The sequence below is a fragment of the Atractosteus spatula genome, chromosome 15 (genome assembly GCF_055471065.1).
Source record: "Atractosteus spatula isolate fAtrSpa1 chromosome 15, fAtrSpa1.hap1, whole genome shotgun sequence".
Classification (NCBI taxonomy): Eukaryota; Metazoa; Chordata; class Actinopteri; order Semionotiformes; family Lepisosteidae; genus Atractosteus; species Atractosteus spatula.
This window is the reverse complement of record NC_142720.1, coordinates 24150783-24170300: the sequence shown is the minus strand read 5'-3', so window position 1 is coordinate 24170300 and position 19518 is coordinate 24150783. Positions and strand designations below refer to the sequence as shown.

Genomic DNA, 19518 nt, shown 5'->3' with positions numbered 1-19518 from the left:
TGAAAAACAAAATATAATTTGCGAGGAATTGTTAATAATGTCTTCTAAAGGTAGCTTACAGATACAACAAAGAAGAACCAAGGATTGAACTATGATGTGCTTGCTCCACGCTATACTCACCAAGTGTTCTGAAAAATATTGCTGGGGACTGTAAACATAAAGAAATTGACTTAAGGAGTGCTGACATAAATTTAAGTTACACCAAAGTCATACTGTATGATAATGTTTCTCAAGAGCGGTCCAGATTTTTCTATTAAAGATCCTTAATACAGTGATGTTGCAGGTATTCACTATCACTGCTGAACGATATGATCATCTTCTGAGGTGATAACTTGGATTTCTGACTATGTATTCATGAGAAATGCTTCATCTCTCACACACCTAGAAGAATTTGGAGTTGAATACATTTGTTGTAAACCCCCTCATCAGCCTCAGCTTTCCGAATAGACTAAATACTAAATAAAGATCAATCAGCCTCACTCCCACACACAACTGATTATGGCAGACATGAATCAGAAGTATATAACACACCAAAGATTTAATTCAACATGCAAATCATTTACAAAGAATATGCCTTTATCACTATTTTGCATTGTGATGATGTATGTGTCTTGCATCAAGTGTCTATAAAGATGGGATGCATATTGAACAGCTATAGTAAAGTACTATAGGCAACTTGTTAGTGAATCATTTTTCCTGTACTAATTAGGAAGCTAATGACCTTAATCTGATTTTTGAATGAGTGAGAGAACAGTGGGGTCTAACCCTGTGGATGGTGCATGTGTCAAACTGGCACTAGTCCCTTAATATCAAGACATAGAAATATTAATAATTGTGTTCTTGCAATGTGGTCAGGCAGGCCCTTTGGGGAAACTGTATGTTTGTGGTGTTTTTAGCACAGGGGCTATTTGTTCCAATGAGAAAGTCTCCCTCAAATACTTTTTAGGGAACAGCACCCTCACAATGCATTTAAAATCTACAAAGTATATCATAAAACATCTCACCGTGGTAGTAATCCTTCAGTTTTGATTTTTTGGGATGATGTTAGCTTTTATAATGCTGAGCAGGTCTCTACTACATAATACATAAGCTGCACTAGTTTCTACATCTGAAATCTGTTTAATGTTTTTATGTGATTTTTTACAGTGTCTTTGTGCTCCAGGCTGGACAGGAGAGTTTTGTGAATATGTGGAGAATGCATGCCTGATATATCCAGACAGATGCACTAAGGGAGCAACATGTATTGATGTCAGTCTGCCAAAGACACCACCAAAATACAAATGTATTTGCCAACATGGCTACACAGGTAATGTTTTAGTTATTAATGATCTAAGATACCACATCTTTATGTCACTCTATGTGAGAATATTTAGTGTTGTTAGTGGTTTATGTTATATCTTAGCTAATCCTGCTTCTCTTGATTTTGTATACAGTATGCATTAATAGAGACCTAGATTGCACCTTGAAATTTAAGTGGTTTCAACAATTTAGAATGACTGGCCATAAACTGAAGAGCAAGAATCTGGCTATGAAAATAATTGAATGTGAAAGGCAGATGAGCTGTTGGGATAGGCTCTATGTGAAATTAACCACTCCTCTGGGGCTTACTAAGAGGCTTATAAGACCAGGTGTGAAGAAAGAGTTTTGAAACTGTATTTATAAGGTTTAAGTTAAGATATGGCACCAGGATTGATTACTGACAGGATTGATTACTGCAAATTACTGACAGTTGAGGCTGATTAAACTTGGCTGTTGCCATCCCTCCCAAAGTTTTGTTATAAACTTCAGTAGAATGTTTAATGGTTTATGAAATGTTAAAACGTAGGCTGCTGCCTCTTTATTTTGAGATCATTTTTGCCTTCTGTCATTTCCAGCCCCAAGTGTTTCTGCAGGTAATGAATACTGTAATGGATGTGATCCTTTCCAATGTGTTAACACAAGTACTGTACGTCTCCTTCCTTACTAGATCTACTTACTGTGCTTCTCTTTTCCTTTCATATTAAGCTTTATATGTGATCTATGATCCACTTTTTCATGTATTTTGTTTAGTTTAAATTAACTTCATACAGTATTATAAGCAGGGAAACGCAGAATGAACAATCCTTTTACCTAAATATAGCTCTGAATTTTTAAGGATTTCATATTTTTTCTTCAAATTATGGTATGATACTGCATATTTACTCAGCACAGGAACACTTATTTTTATCTTCACTATACAGTAAGCATAAAAAAACATCAAAAAGCATGAAAGACGTGAACATCAATCACAAAAATCCTATAAATTCTTGAAATACAGTATGTCTTTGAAAAGGTACTCTGGGTACATTGTGACCTCTCATAGCTTCCAGCACAGTCCCTGTGGCAAGGTTAGCAGGGCCTGAAATTAAGCAGTCCTCAGGTGACTTCTTCCAGCTTATGTTTTCAACATGAAAAGACCAGGAAGTTAGAAGTGATTAATTCCATCAGTCACTTACAGCAATCACATTGTGGAAGACAATTTTTCCATCACTGGAGTGGCACTGTATGTACGAGTCTTTCACAGCACAGGAAGTTGAGACTTGAATAGTATAAGATGAGGACACCTGCGGTGGGACTGTTGAAAGTTTGCTGTCTGTCAGAGACAGAGATTCCCTCCTGTTTCCTTAAGAATTACTGTAAGAGAAGACATTATACATTTTACCATAAATTTAACCAAATCTGGGCTCCAGGTAATGGATATTGGAATTAATATCAATAGCCAATGAAGCAAAATATAGATTCAGCAGTTTCCCAGGTTTATATATATATATTTCTGAAGCAAAAATGTATTTCAAGAGAATCGTAGCACATGCTTTTAAACAAGTTCTTACCAAGGCCACGGGAAATTACACAGCCCAGAGAGGTCCCTGGAGCTAGTTGGTTATACAATTAAATTAATTTATTGAAGTAAATGTGGCTGTGTGAAATTAAGTCATTAGTACATTAGCTGAAGTAATGTGAAAGGAAATTTCTCCACAAAAGATGCATTTAGAAATGTTTTACATTACATATAAATTTTACATTTGTAAAGGGATTAAAAATATGTGGTTTATAATTCTATTTTATAATTCTAAGTAATTTGCAGTAAAAAGCATGTCATCATTGTCTTTGAATATCTTCCTGTAATTAAATGCACAAATTTAAATATGAGATACTGTTTGAGTCAATATGAGAAATCTAGTAACCACTGAGAACAAAATGATACAAAATAATTTTCTTACACAGATGGAAGGCATCTTTACTTGTGGAACAGGAGGTTAAGTTTGATTTGTGTTTCACACTGGATTTTCCCATTAAATGTAGAAGTCCATCTAAAGAGCACAGTCATTTGTTTGACAGTATATAGCCCTTACACACGAGAACTGTAGCTTATACTACTTTTGCCCCCTATCGCACTCATTATCAGAAAATTTAAGACGTACTACTTTTATCAAACAGAACCTTTCAAGATCAACTACTGTCTTTGGAAGCAAGTTGCCACTACCCATTACTGCTATAAGCTGCAAAGTGAGCTAAAACTACCCACCTTTATATCTGAGAATGCTTTCAGTTAGATGGTTAACTATTTTCAGCCTAACACTTGCAGTTGTTATTTACCTTACTGTATTTACCCGTTTTTCTTTCACTGCTTTGTTTTCTGTATGAGAATGGCATAGCATCATAACCAGTTTGTAATGGCCGAAACATTGTGTTTTCTTCTTTTTTTCAGCATGGAATAAACCTATTAATTGTTCCTTTCTTCCTAGACAATGACTGAGTGACTGATATTCATGATTTTTTTTGTGGACATGAATTGCTTGCATTGACCAGAAATTAGAAATAATGCAATTGAATTTGATGTTATCTGTCCCTTTTTGTATATGTATTTGCACAATATGCATCTCTGTCTGAAGACTAAAAATAACTCACCAGTACTTTAGGAATTGTGGGATACATTTGCTTTATCCCTCTGCGACACCCTCAGTGGTTACGTATGTCAAGAAAAACCTAAAAAGGCTGATTTCATTCATCTGTACCCCTGCCAATGTAGGCAGCAAAATCCTAATCACACAAAATCACTTTTTTCTGAAATGGGACTGAGATGAATAGAACAGTTTGTAAAATCTGCTTAAGCAAAAGAAAACAGATTAACTATAGGCATACTGCAAGAAGAAGACAAGTTTGAGAAAATCTCCATGAAATGAAATCTGGTCACAGCTACACATCTCATGAACTAGAGACACAGTAAATGAGCTGACTCTATAACATTTTAGATGTACTGTGCATCACCATTACTTATGAATGTTGCAGTGGTCTGCATACTGAGGCATTGTGATCTTATCCAGCTGGACTGCAAGAGAGGGTTTCAAACTGCAATCGTTTTGCTGTAATCAAACAAAATGAAAAGGTACCATTATAATCCAATTCAACAACATTATAAAACATTTTCTTTGCCACCATTAGAAATAATTTTCAACTTTCAAGATTTTGAAACTTTATTATAGAGTACTGAAATAACATTTCATTAATTATATGAAGTCTAAAGAAATTATTTTACAATAGATTTAAGACTGATGCTTATATTGCGATCTCAACATTCAGTGTGTTGATAACATGCAATGTAATAATGAGTAACTATTAATATATTATTTCATTAGTTTTGTATTTATAATGACTGATTTACCCCAGGGAGTGTTATATATTATATTATATAATATATGATAATAACACACCCTATTTTTTCTGTTAATATGTTCGTGCCTTTTGGTATTGCAACAATTATTAGACATAAAATTAGACATAGTCCATGTATTACCAAAAGGTCAAGCAATGACCAACAAAATGATTGCTGAAAATGTTTTGAATACTTCCTCAAAATGTGGAGAAATAGTCAATTTATTGTAAAAGATGTTAAGTATACAAACATCTGGACAAAGCTTACACAAGCATGGGAAAAACAGGGCTTCTTTATCAGCTTTCTCTGTAGTGATGAACTGTGGTGATTTCTTATAATATAGTTAGAAATGCATTCAAATAAGTGCTCAAGACCACAAAGAGAAATGCTTATTTCGACAAACAACACGTGCTCATTGAAACTTGAATATATATTTTAAAAATATACATTACGCTATACACAGTATTATATATACAGTATGATCAAGACCTTCACTTAGGTATTTACAAGTAATCATTTGCAGAGAGTATTTAAAAGTTTCTATGTACTGTATAACTGAAAACAAAAAAACATAATAAGTCTAGCTAATTCGGCCTTTTAAAGGTAGGTTTAAAAATTAAAATTACATCATGTAGGAATATTTGTTGAACTGTTGTAATCATGAATAATATTTTTCAAACAATCAAATGTAATACAGTCAAAATACAGTAGAGAATGTTTAATTTTATGGGAAACCCATATTCCATTTACTTTCCATTCAGTATTTAGATTGGAATCGATACAGAAATAGCATTTTACCAGTGGTACTAGAAAGACTCCATTTTCATTGTGGTTTAATAACAGGAACAAATTGGAGCAATAATGATGTTTTTAAATATAAAGCAATTTGTTGAAGAGGAAGTATTTGGGATTGTGCTGCAACTCCTATTCACAGCATTCAGCATGATAAAGAGATTGTATGGTATCACTGCTATTTCCTTTAACAACATTCTGCAGATGAGTGATAATCAGTTTGAAATTTTTTATATGATTACATGTGGAATTGGTGTTTACTACAGAACGAAAGAACAGGAATAAATCACAGAAATGAATGAATTACAAGAACATTTAAGTCATATTCATTAATACCTCATCAGGTGTACAGTATACTGTATCTACAGTATAGTACATTTCAATAACTATGAAATGATACGTATAAAGTTACTATCACAAGGCACTTTGTTCTTTTGGGTTTGTAGCATTAGTACTTTATTTATTTTTAAGCAATGACTGCTTTTTCTTTTGGGGAACATGTCAAAAACCAATACCAAGAGAGGTTCAGATATAGATCATGGAAATGGTCTTTTGACACCCCAGGTAGGATTAGGGTTAGCATTCACACAATACCTAGACAATTTTTAAGCTCAGCGCTGGATTATGAGGCCCAAGTCAAGTTTAGGACGAGTGATTTTTTACTCCTATCTGAAAATTTGTTTTTCAGAACCTCTGGGGCCTGGATAGCGATGTGCTCCATGTGGTAATTGTATCCCAAAACTAATTCAGTCTGATCAAGAGTTGTAACTAAGCATTTTTTAATCTAGGAACAAGTAATAGGTTTATTCCATGCTGAAAAAAAGAAGAGAGAAAAAACACAACGTTTCGGCCGTGGAGCCTTCTTCAGGTGTGTTTTTTAATCTAGTTTTTAATCAGGTGTTTTTTAATCTAGTTCAGTTGCAAGAGCTTTTTTTAATGGTCTTGATTGTTTCCCACTCATACTTTTTGTTGTGGGGAACATGTCTAAAACCAATGCTCAGAGAGGTTCAGATATAGGTTACGCATACGCTCAGTTGACACTCCAGGTAGGGTTAGGGTTAGCATTCACATTCTACTTAGATAATTTTTAATCTAAGCGCTGGATTATGAGGCCAATATAAAGTGGATATATAAACCTAGTATGCATCTATGTGCATACTATCACAATCACTAAAAGCACTTTTGTTCTTTTGGGTTTGTAGCATTAGTATTTTATTTTTTTAAGCAATGAATGCTGTTACCTTAATTTTACTGTAGACTTTATGAATTAAGCACTACATATGCATCCATGAGCATAAAATTATGAGGTGAAGATGATGTGGGATGTGAGATGTTTTTAGAAAGAATCTGACCTATAAAACACTGGATGAATTCAGGTAATGGAAAGGGGGACTCCCCTCCACCTGGGTGATGTGATGGCAGCCAGAGTGCGCCAGTACACTCACCATATACCAGCTAGTGTCCCTGTCACTATACTGGGGTATTAGGACCCACCCAGACCGCAGGGTGAGTGCCCTGTACTGGCTCTATTAACACCTCTTCCAGCAGCAATCTTAGCTTTCCTAAGAGAACAGCAATATGTATGAAGTGAAATAGAATTTTGTGAAGGTAATTAATAAAAAATAAGTTAATATTACAAAAGTATATAATTAATTATATAGTAGCTAATGAGTTGTTTTGATAGGTGCAATTGAAGTATTTAAATTGTACACCAGGGCAGCTCTGGCAAATAGTGAAATGTGTCAGGTTGGATTTTATCACCCTTTAGGTGTTGATGTCTTCAGTTAAATGACCTTCACAGTAACTCTGTAAGAAGATTCCTTTGCAGATTTTGACAGCAGGCCCTGGAAACTGTCAGTCAGGTTTCAGGTTTTAGGCATCAGTATTTATTAAGACTGGTTTTAGTCACATTAAAGACAAAAAAACTGAAAAAAAATGTGCATGGTACATAAACTAGGCCAGAGATACAGTCAACAACTTTTACGTTATTTCTTTAAATAAAGATTGTGGTGATATTATACAGAAGCATAAAATATTAGGACTGATAACACAGTGAACTGATTGATAACAGTGAACACTCGTATACCATAGAGCATGGGGCAAATTTATGCCCTACTTTGCCATTCTTGTGGATGATATTCTTAAAGTTTATGTTGTTTTGCACTACCTCATTGATCCTCAGTGAAATAATTCAGCTGGGATATACGTTCATACTCAAACTTCAGGTTTAACACAGAGCAATGTCTGAATGTCTTTAAAATTAAATTGCATGCTATGAAAGGTGGGAATTGGATGTCACATCTCAGACAACATGCCCATTTTTCATTATGTTTTCTAGGAGAGCACTGTGAGACAGAAATAAATGAATGCATTTCCAACCCGTGCAGACACGAGGGATCTTGCAGTGACTTTGTTGGACACTATAAGTGCACATGCCCCATGGGTAAGTGAATTCCCTCTTTTCTCAAACTAATTTATATTGTCCCTAATATCTTGATACACAATGCAGCCAAACAGAAAAAAATGCCCTTTTGATTGACAGCAAAGCAATCCCATGCAGTCCATTGCCAGAGCTCGGCATTAGCAGAATGTGCATCAGTGTTGTTTAATATTTCCCTTTGATTAGGCAATTGTTGATTCTCCTTCATTTGCCTAGTTTAAATTTTTATTTATTCATGTCATCCTAAACTGGCTGGCAGACGACTGCTGGCAATCCTTTGGCTGTGCAGTTTTGCAAACTGCCAGGGAATCAGCCAGGAAATGTTGCAGCATGGGAAGCCATCCTGGGCCTTTTTTGCCATTGTTCAGTATGAATTTATATGAGGCAATGAAGAAAGTGATTGGTTAAGTTGTCTGAGGTGTATTTGGGATTTATAGTCTAATAGAGCTTTTCTGTAGGTTAAAACCTGTCATTAATCTGGAATTTTTAATTGGTCAAATGATTATAATAAAGAGATCTGGACATTTTCATTATTCCAATGACACCTATGCAATTTTAATATGCTGTTGATCTAGGCTAGTGTATCGTAGACATATCAGTATGTAGTTTGTCCGTTTGACTTCAAAGATTAACTGCAGAGATGCACTGTACTATATGTTTGATTTTGTACTGATAGTCGTTTCTTTAGAGGAAAACAATTTTTAATATTGTCGAATGAAAAAATGTTTTTATTACGTTTTTAGTCAATTTGGAATCTTCTGTTGTTTAAAGACATTGCTGTTAGCAATCATCCTTGTACTTCCTTGTACCTGACTGAGAGGGATACACATAAACACACTTTTCTGACATACCTTGCAGCCTGACAGCACAATTAGTGTCGATTGGAAACAACACACCTTTCACTCCTCTAGGCTCTTTTGTGTTGGGAGCCATTTGGACCCAGTTGACTCACCTCAGAAGCTCACTACCATTGTACCCTGCCACATGGGGAACGGCCAGGGCCAGGGCTGTTGGCTCAGGCTTAGACCTGCGCTCTGAGCAGGCATTTTTGTTGATTGAGCCAACATCCTTGTAGAGGATCACTGTAAAATTAAATGACTAGGGTCAATGTTATATGCTAACTATTTCCTTTTAACATGATCTTACTCTATCTCCTATCCTCCCTTTTACCCAGCCCACACCTGTTTCCTGGGTAATAGCTGACTGACTTCTTGTTTATACAGTCACAGCTCTTCCTAAACATCTTGATTTCCTAGTGTGATTTTCAGATCACAAATCCCTCTTGAGGTATATGCTATAGAAGGAAGAGGCCAAAGGAAAGTATAACAAGTATTTCAGCATGATCTGTATTAAAGCAGTATAATTCAAACTGTGCTGTTTACTTTACCACTGGTCAATTAAACCTACTTAGATTCCCATTTATATAGCAAGTCTGGCAAATGAGATCCAGCTTGCCATAACAAGATGTCAGCTTAGCACTGTCATTACAAGCATCAAAATTACTTCTGTGAAAAATAAGTTATGGTCCATTAACGTTTATTAGTCAGCACCTCAGCCAAGCATTTTAAGTATAGTTTTTTAGTTTTAAAACACTACAGGGGTACTAAATAAAACATGCAATTTAGCAACATATTTTAAAATAATCTTTAGCTTCTGTTCTAGTTGTCCAATGAAAGAAATAGAAAACATTAAAAAGTAGAAAGAAAAAACTAATTTCAGATGCTGAACCTACATCTTATGTGAGGATTTAAAAGAGCTGGCTCAACTACAGAGATGTTTTTTATTTTTCATTATGAAATTAACCTCTACATTTTCCTTTGTAGCCCTCATGCTTATGCAGCTCTGCACTGGATAATTAACAAACTCTTGCCTTACTGTAATATTTGTGCAGGATATACTGTAAAATATACAAATATATAAAATCTTTCAATGCTACACTTAAAAGATAATATGTGTTTTTATGTTTCTGATTAATTCTTTGAGATATAACTTTTTAATTCCGCAACTGCATCATACAATGTCTTTAGAAACATTTGCTGATACAGTATATGTCAGCTTGATTTTAAGTTTCACATGTAGATAAACTAGAGAGCTTATACTTATATTACACATTCAAATTGTACGGTACCCACTTCCAGAGATTTAATTTTGAATCTTAAAAAAATATTAAAATCAAAACCATACTTCACTGACTCCATATGTTCGCTTTGTAATTTTCTTCTAATGAAATTATGGATATGGGTATCTTAACTTAACCACAGGAGATAAAGAAGGTCTCTCTTACAGTTTCTTCAATACTCTATAATGAAAACTATCTCAATGTTATTGTCTTGCTCAGCCCTAGAGAAATGATTTGCTTTAAATGTGTGTTCATTACTATATAGAAGATTTACATAAACACCTATCTGAGAAATTCTATGTTAATCATTTGATTGTTTAATTGATTTTGTATATCCAGACCATATATCCAGACTTAAATCTGCACAAGTACCTGTCTTTCTGTTATTACTATGCATATTTATTATTTAAAACATATATAATTTTAGTGCAACCAAATTGACAGCGCTGACAATAATGTCTAAATTGATTCTTCCTGTGGCACTGAATTGTGAAAAATCTCTGCTCCCTTTTTTCCCTGCAGGTTTTTCAGGACACCACTGTGAGGTGGATATAAATGCCTGTGCTTTTCTGAACACCAGCTGCCCTCTTGACTACTTGTGTGTCGATCTGCCGATTGGACTTCAGTATGTGTGCCTCCTGCCATGTCCTGGGCACATAAAGGTAGACAAATGGAATTCAGAAAAATAGCGAGTCAACTGAAAAAAGCAAAAACTAGTGTACGTACTGTACCTTAACTTACAATTATTAACATGTAAATTGCAGCCTGGTGCTTGCAACATTGCTGAGGTATGTACAGTAAATAACTAACATTAGCAAGTTATCCCAAGAGTGCTACAGTACCACCTTGGAAACATCTGGTTTAAGATGTTATCATTTCCTCTCTCTGCATTGCTGTGCAGGTCCCCTGGCACTGTTTACCCTGAGCTGATAAATGCTTCACTGAAGCATTTGCAATGTGGTTCATGCCTTAAACTGTCATAAAATTTCAAAGCACTGAGGAAAAACCCATTTTGCTGCGTGCCTTAAGGGAGAACTATATTAGGTTGCAAATGTTTAATAGCTTTAATCATCCTGGAGTATTAAGTGTGCAACATTTTTAACATCAGTTTGGTAATAAAAGGAACATGTTTCCTTATAGGTACCAGCTATAACAAATAATATTAGTTGCACGTTGCTAATGCAATTTGTAATAATAAAAACATCTGAACTATAATGTGGAAATGGGACAGAATTGTACTATTTTTGCAGTAATAGAATTTCAAATGAGAATACATCTTACATTTCTGCATTTTTACAATGTTTTAAAATGCTGCATTGCTTCACATAGGAAACAAATACCATAGATAATTCATATATTTTGCTTACATTTTTGTTTTGTGGTTCTCATGCAGATGCATTCTATAAGGACAAACTCTAGTTGAAACTCCTATACTAGCATAAGTAAAAAATTACTTTGTACTGTAAAAGTAAGTACAAAGTGTAAATGATTCTTCAAATGTTGGAAATCTTGAGCAAACCAAATTCAAGAGTCCAGAGACTCTGCCAGAGATCACTGCTGCCTAGTCCAATAGGTAAAAATACTATAGAAAAGCATCAGTGTTGACTTGTTTTTGCTGAGGTTTTGTATACCAACCATATTGTTTTTTATATGGGTTTTGAGAAAGATCTCTGTTCTAGAATCAAGAAAGTGGCACAAGAACAGGCTCTCAAGTGTCTCAAGCAGTAAACATGCTCATTCACTTCACAGAAGGAGCTGCCCTTTTTTAAGATTAGGTGACTGTGAACAAATTTTCTCAAGGTGCTACTGTTTAAGGAGCTGAGCATTGTCCAGGCTTTTGTCAGCTTGGTGCTCTTACAGTAGCTCACCACACCCACCAATGTGGCCTCTTGTGACCTGTGAGCCTGAGGTTATGCTAACAAGAGCTGTCTTACACCTCTGATCAATGCTGACACTCCTGTGCGCATTGTGGGATGGCATGATAATGAAACCATGTATGGAGGCAAGCATGCTTGGATCTCATCCTTGTTTTGTGAGTCCAAGAATCTCAGTAGTAAAACCAAGATGTTTCACATTTTCCATATCCAACAGAGGTGGGATAAAATGACAATCCCAAATTTTAAACAGCTGCCAAAGAACAATTTCAATATATTAGATTTATTGTTTTTTCTTAATTAAAAAATAAGTTCACTGTTCAGCTCTGCACTTTATAAAATTAATTGCTTTTTTTATTTATTCCACCAGCCATGTGCAAATGGGGGCCGCTGTTTCCTGAAGGACGCTGAGAGCTACACCTGTGTCTGCCCATCTGGGTGGACTGGACATGATTGTTTGGAAAACATAGACGAATGTGAAGAGCACTGGTGTCAGAATGGAGCTACCTGTGAGGATGCCATCAATGGCTACAGGTGCAGCTTTCTCTTTCCACAACTGTGCAATCCCCCAATATGGAGTTTATTCAGCATGTCAGTATTCACTAAAAAATCTAGCAGAAAATCCACTTCTGCTGAATGACAAGATTGTAAGTGTGGATCTACTGAGGCAGAACAAAATACCATATATTTATTACTCAGTCTAAAATCCTTATAAAATCTTGTATAAGCTGAATATATAATTTATATATACTGCATCTTATAAAATCTGTAATGAAATCAAGAAATCCCAGGGTAAATGAAAATGAAAATTCAAAGAGCTTAACACTAAATTTGGGCTACAGAAAAAAGGGTGCAAGTAGCTTACTGTTTGATGAGATTAAGAAGCGATGTACCAGACATGACATTACAGCATGTACCTGGAGATTTCAATTTTCTGTCCATAATGTGAAATATTGTAATGGGGAATACAGAAATGCAGAATTGGGGTAGAATAACTGAAGTGGCATAGAAACAGTGGCAGGAGGATTACAAATAGATTTAGGAAAAGTGGTTTGTGCAGAAATGATGCACACATAAAGTAGGAGAGTATTCTGTCCATATTGCCTGTGGGTTTGGAGCTGCAGGAAGGTACAGTACACATCAAACGGTTCTGTAGATTCTTCTGTCTTTATCAAGACAATATGCAACAAAAAAGCAAAAAAAAGAATTCTTTGGTACAGTATAAAGCAAAGAGTCTGGAACTTAAATCCAGGGATCTTAGGGTTAGACTATCAAATATATTAGTAAAACCCAATTTAGAATATTATTTCAGGTTTGGTCACCACACCATAAGAGGAGTAAAACAAAAATGATTCCTCATCGTAGCAGATTCTGGTGACAGCAGATTGTCATATACAGTACCAACAGGGTAAAGGTGCTAAATCAAGAGATTGAGAGGAGATTTAATTCAAGAATATTAATCTTAAGAAGTCAATGTAGGAGACTACTAAATCATTAGTGAAACAAGGACAACTGGTTCACAATTGGAAACTGAAAGGGAATTCATTTAAAATGTAGAATAAAAAAACACTATAAAGTATACCTTGAAACTGTATAGGCTGAGCCTGAATCAAATATTTACAATTACAGGAAAACAGACTTGAAGTATTGAGACAAGAGGAATAAAATCAGACAGGATAGATATGGAATCAGTAGAGAATGTCAACATTTTAAAAAGATTTTTAAAATAAATTAGAGTAAATACAAAGAAAAGGAAAATATTTTATTAAAAGGCAAAAAAAACAAACCAACTGGATCCAGTTAATGAAAGGAATACAATACATTGTATTTTTTTATTTTTGTATTTCATATTTTTTTTAAGTACTGTAATTAATTTGCTTGTACAGTATCTTAATACACACTGAACATCTGCAGCTGCTTCCTGAAATATTTCGGTAGATGCAGTAAAAGTCATTTTTAAAATCATGGACAAGAGCCTTTCTGTCATATAAAATATTAAATATATACTGTATATATAATGGAGCTTCTCCATTATATGGGGCTTCTAAGGCTTCTGTGTTCCAACCATTCAGTTTGTTAGAGCAAAATCTGTCCTTCTTTTAATTCGACAAGATACAACATATAGGTAAAGTACTTTTTTATCCTGTAGTGTGCAACCGCTACAGAAGCAATTTAGATAAAGGACTATTGGCTAGTACAAGTGACAAACGATGCAAAAATACTTTTATCTCATTTCACTTATCATTTTTCTCCTTTAACAGCATCTGTCTTCAAAAGAAATCTTTCAAATACTACTGGTTGTACTGTATTGTATATACAGTATATACGTATGTATGTACAGTATGTATTTTCTTATATGTTAAGTTTGTCTGCATTCTTAATGGATTTTTAAAAAGACATGATCAGTTCAGCTTTCTTCTTTCTTATAAACTGAAACTTTAATTTGTCAAAACGTTTAAACATAATAGCAGTTTAAAAAAAATTGTAAGTTGAATTTTCCTGAAAATAATCTTTTTTTCTTATGTAACCGTTCTGCCAGGTGTGTGTGCCCTCGTGGCTTCACTGGGCCATTCTGTGAATCCAGTATTGATTACTGCTTGGGAAGTCAGTGCTCAAATCTCAGCACCTGTGTGGTCCAGCAGTACAGTTATACATGCCGCTGCATGCTTGGATATGAAGGGCAGTTCTGCGAAATGGAAATCAACGAGTGCAACAGTTCCCCATGTAAAAATGGAGCCAGCTGTGTGGATCTAGTTGGTGACTTCCTATGTCATTGTGCTGTAGGGTTTGAAGGTAACTGATACCACTTCCATTATAAAGTATGACTGTGATCAACGGATTGAATTTTATAAACAGATTAACATGCTTAAGACCCCCTTTTCTGTAGAAAGAAGGATAGGCCCATCAATTATTTACTGTAGCTGTGAAATGTGAAACAGGCAAATCCTCCACATTTGTCTATTTCTTTTTAAGTATCAGGTGAGATTGCATGCCGTTTATAGCATATTGCCAATTGTAGAAATAGTAGATTTTGAGGTCATTCATGTCTATCCCTTAGTCAGAATTTTAACACTTCTCACAGAGATTTAATGGGTTTGAGATCGGGGCTGTGAGCTGGCTAAGGAACATTAAGCATGTTATTGTCACATATCCATTGATTTACAACTTCTGCAGTTTGCAGAGGTGCATTGTCATGAGGATAATGGTAAGAAACAGCACCATAAAATTCCATCAATGCAGGAAGTGCTCTGTCATGAAGATAGTCACAATAGGAATTGACATGCATATTATTTTCAATTTCAAAGAAAAGCCAATGCCATACTATTGGCGTTAGAATTTCGCTCTAGGTTGGAGCAGTCTCTGCAGTGAACACACCTGAAGTCTTTCTGTCTAGTATCCTTCACATTCAGGTCCTTAGCTACATTTGTTAGTTTGTTCTTTTCATCCTTATGTACTTTTTTACAGATTTGGAATTGTGAAAATGATTATTTTATACTTGTCTAATTGGAATTGTCTTTAATGAATTGGAACCGCTGCTATGACTCTTATACAGTACCAACAAGACTGCAATGAAATATTCACTTTCCCATAAATTATCAATCAACATTTAATTGTGATTTTTCATACTGCAAGCTCCATAGTGCCACACAGGAAAGACAGAAGTGGTAGAAAGAGTGATGCACTTCTCATTGACCACACTGCAGGGTCGCAGATACACAGGAGGTCCCAGCTGTTGCTTTTACATGTCGAACCAAAGATGCTGTAGCTAACAAGAACATCTCTCACCTACAGTATTTGTGGTCATTATTCAGCTGTTTGCTGCTGCTATTCAAGGACTCCCGATCATATTGCGTATTGACATTTGCAAATCTGAAACACAACACATCTGGAGTAGAGCACGCTACTTGCACTTCTAGAAAGTACTGTACCTTCATAGTAAGCTGTACTGAGCACTGGTGTCTCCAATGTGACTCTGACTCATGCAAGCAAAGCAGAAGATAAGCAAATATAGTAAGTGCTATGTGCACACATCACCGTGTAAGAAGATATATTAACTAAATAAAGTGACTAGTTATACAGCTTTGCTACCTTTGCAATCTAGAAGTATGTATTTTGTTCTTTTTAATACTTAACTGTCCAGTTAATCTACAGGTATACACAGGGAAACACTGATTTAATGGTTTTAGACTAATTATTAAAATATTTTATCAAGTTTTAGGAACAATTTCATTTCCACACATTCTTAATACATACAGAACATTCATTATTTAACATTTTGAAATCATACAATATTTTATAAATTGCAAAAAATCCCAGAATTTTTAATGAGTTGTTGCCACAAATGGGTCACTGCTCTAAAGAAATTGTGGCTTATAACGAAGACACTATTTGGATTTATTTGGTCCTGTCTTCTTTAAATATTTTGAGCTGCTAAATGTACATACAGTATGAATTATGGACACTTTAATTAATCCAAATATTTTCATATGTGTACAGGCCTGACCTTTTTTGTGAATGTGACCCTTATGACTGTAACCACATCTTTGTTTGGTACAGCTTATGTTTGCTTCAGACCATTTTGCTGAAGAAGTGATTCTATTGTATGTGTTAAAGACACTTTTTTTTCTGAGAGGCTGCAAAGAAAAAGAGAGAAAATCATAACCATTTTGTGAAGGTAGCTGTCTCTTTATATTATATTTATATAGGAACAGGTAAAGGGTTTATTCCATGGTGAAAAGAAAAGAAAGGAAACACAACATTTCGGCCGTAGAGCCTTTTCAGGTGTGAAGAAACTGAAAACTTCTACTGAGATAATGGCTTTTGTCAGTGTCTGTAAATTTTGAATGTACCCTTAATTAAAATAAAAAGACTTGCAGCTGAAACTAATTTAATACGGATTCTCAAACTTGGAAAGTCAATAAAACCTTAGCCAAAAAATAATGCTTTGATGCTTTACGCTGATTAAATCAATTTAAATCTGACTTTGCCTGTATTAAAGATGAAATACATGACGAATATGATTTCAGTCAGTGCTTCAATGTTTTCCATTTCAGGAAGGACACGCTCCACACCTGAAGAAGGCTCCATGGCCGAAACGTTGTGTTTCCTTTCTTCTCTTTTCAGCAGGGAATAAACCCGTTACCTGTTCCTTTGCAGCCTGCGCATGCTGACGCAGCTACCTACTTATATTTATATATATTAATATTTGAGTGTAATATATAAACCTCATGAAGCATTTTACCCATATACTGTAGTCTTTTAAACAGCAGGAGATTAACGAGAATTACATGTTTTATGTATGTTTTACAGTCTGTAAAATTCACAAGGGAATGAAGTACCCAAACCCCCTTATTAGTGACTTCTGTAGTTAAAAGAAGAAATCTTCACAGACAGAGCCCACCTTTCTTCATATGTATGGTTTCTGTCCAATGATCCAAACAATAGACTATAGACTAAGAACAACTAAAATCTGAGTGAGAAAAAATAAACATGAAATTGTTCACAAAATAACAAATACACAAATAAGTATAACACTAATTTAGTTACGATTTCCCTGAAAATATTCTCCCCAATAATTGTAATTTTTTGTTTACATCTAGTTCCAACAGGGTTAAGTGCAATATTTTTATTTTATTCTGAGTTTGATGAATAAAGTGAAGTAGAATAGCACATAATGGTGTTTTTGTCAAATGAAGCAATTTGAAAGTAATAGCAGGCTTCAGGCAACATTCATGGACAGTTGTCAAGAAAAACCTGCTGTTTTCTGTTACTCTCTTATCATCCAAATTAGGAATTAAAAGGAGCTGAATTTCCATACTCTTCAGCCAGTACTATGCAACTGTTAGCTTTGATATAGATTGAAGAGACAACAATCTTTGTTTGACTTCTACTGAGATAATGGCTTTTGTCAGTGTCTGTAAATTTTGAATGTACCCTTAATTGAAATAAAAAGACTTGCAGCTGAAACTAATTTAATACGGATTCTCAAACTTGGAAAGTCAATAAAACCTTAGCCAAAAAATAGTGCTTTGATGCTTTATGCTGATTAAATCAATTTAAATCTGACTTTGCCTGTATTAAAGATGAAATATATGACGAATATGATTTCAGTCAGTGCTTCAATGTTTTCCATTTCAGGAAGGACGTGCTCTGAAAATGTGGATGACTGCTGGTCTAGACCTTGTCTTAATGGAGGGTCCTGTATTGACCTTATCAATAAATACCAATGCCTTTGCCCTTTTGGTATGTATCACTGTCCAGTAAGGACCTTACAAGTAGCAAAGACAATGTGATTCCAATGTCAATTGACAAAACCAAAATAGATACAATGAAGATATATTGATTGCAGGTCTTGTTAGCACTGTTAATAATACACCATAATGAATGTGCTTTATGGTTTTTTTTTAAGTTGAAAATGCCACTTATTTTTTAAACCCTCCCATGTCACGTAATCCATGGTTTAAAATGGATGTGTAAGCTCCAGAGAGTTTTGCATTCAGAACAGGTTTATATTCCAAACTAACTCTGTTAGCCTAGAGGAACTGATCAACAGTAGACTGCTTTTTTATGCAATCTGTCAAATATGAAAAAAATCAAAGATTTCTAGTACCCTCCCCCAGAATTTTAGTTATCAATAGTTTTTATTTCCATTTAATATTAGTGTTACTTTAGCTACTGCAAATGCTGGAATGGCTCTTGGGTGCCAAGTTTGATTTTACTTGTGGCCCCCCAAAAAATTGTGGGTTTTCTTTACATTGAGTGCTACAGCTGTCTGGGTTAATTGGTGCCTCTGAATTTCTCTCCCTGTGTGCACTTGGTCTATGATAGAGTCCTGACTCTGCCCTTATGTCTCTCAGGCTTCTCCTCATGGCGACCCTGTATTGAACTAGATGATTATTGATGAATAGCCGTTCAGTTCAAACAACAGATTTTTTTACTGAACATATAGGAATTCCAAAACAAAGTATCAAACTTTAAAACTGCATCTGTAAAACAATTTAGGAAAGTGTACATTTTGTTTTTGGTTAGCAGTTATTAGCAATTAGTTAAGTGAGGATGAACACTGGATTCTCAAAATAAACATTCCGTAATGGAGATTTTAATATGTTAGAAACAAGCAGCATTTCCATTTATAATACTGAATATTCTTGCTATTAAATGGTACTGTATGTGCACAGTGTCTGTATTTTCTTCTATAGAGTTATCAGCTTAAGAACAAAGATTAGAGACAAGTGATTTAGAAATGCCATCAGTCTCAGTCTTGATTACATGATTTATTTTGCTGTGCAAGATTATGTTCATAAATATTCCCAACTATTATATACTGAAGTCTATTGAAGGGACTCTGAATTGTGAATTGGTACTGATAATGAATTGCAGCTGAATTGATACTGAGCTAAATCTGCCAAAACACTTTAAAAATCCCTTAGTTTCTTATTAAGAAATGTCATACAGTACATTTGTAGAAAATAATTGGAGCCCATGACCACGTTTTGCGTTCCCTAATAATGCCCGAGTATGAAAGGACAGGAAGTGCCACAACACATGTGTGAGTTTGCTTCAGAGATGCTGTTTTCATGTATAAATGGCACACAAGCTAATCAGTCTTAATAACAATTGA

General features: G+C 34.8%; 1 protein-coding gene across 1 annotated transcript in view; it reads left to right on the top strand.

Annotated features, from left to right (window-relative positions):
* Window positions 1-19518, top strand: part of eys (EGF-like photoreceptor maintenance factor) — a 341768-nt gene that overhangs the window by 24881 nt on the left and 297369 nt on the right. Inside the window, exons 6-12 of the mRNA XM_088934016.1 lie at window positions 1147-1306; window positions 7803-7907; window positions 10546-10685; window positions 10839-10841; window positions 12268-12431; window positions 14437-14690; window positions 18036-18140. Of these exons, the coding sequence (XP_088790142.1) occupies window positions 1147-1306; window positions 7803-7907; window positions 10546-10685; window positions 10839-10841; window positions 12268-12431; window positions 14437-14690; window positions 18036-18140 (931 nt within the window). The remainder of the gene's footprint in view (window positions 1-1146; window positions 1307-7802; window positions 7908-10545; window positions 10686-10838; window positions 10842-12267; window positions 12432-14436; window positions 14691-18035; window positions 18141-19518) is intronic.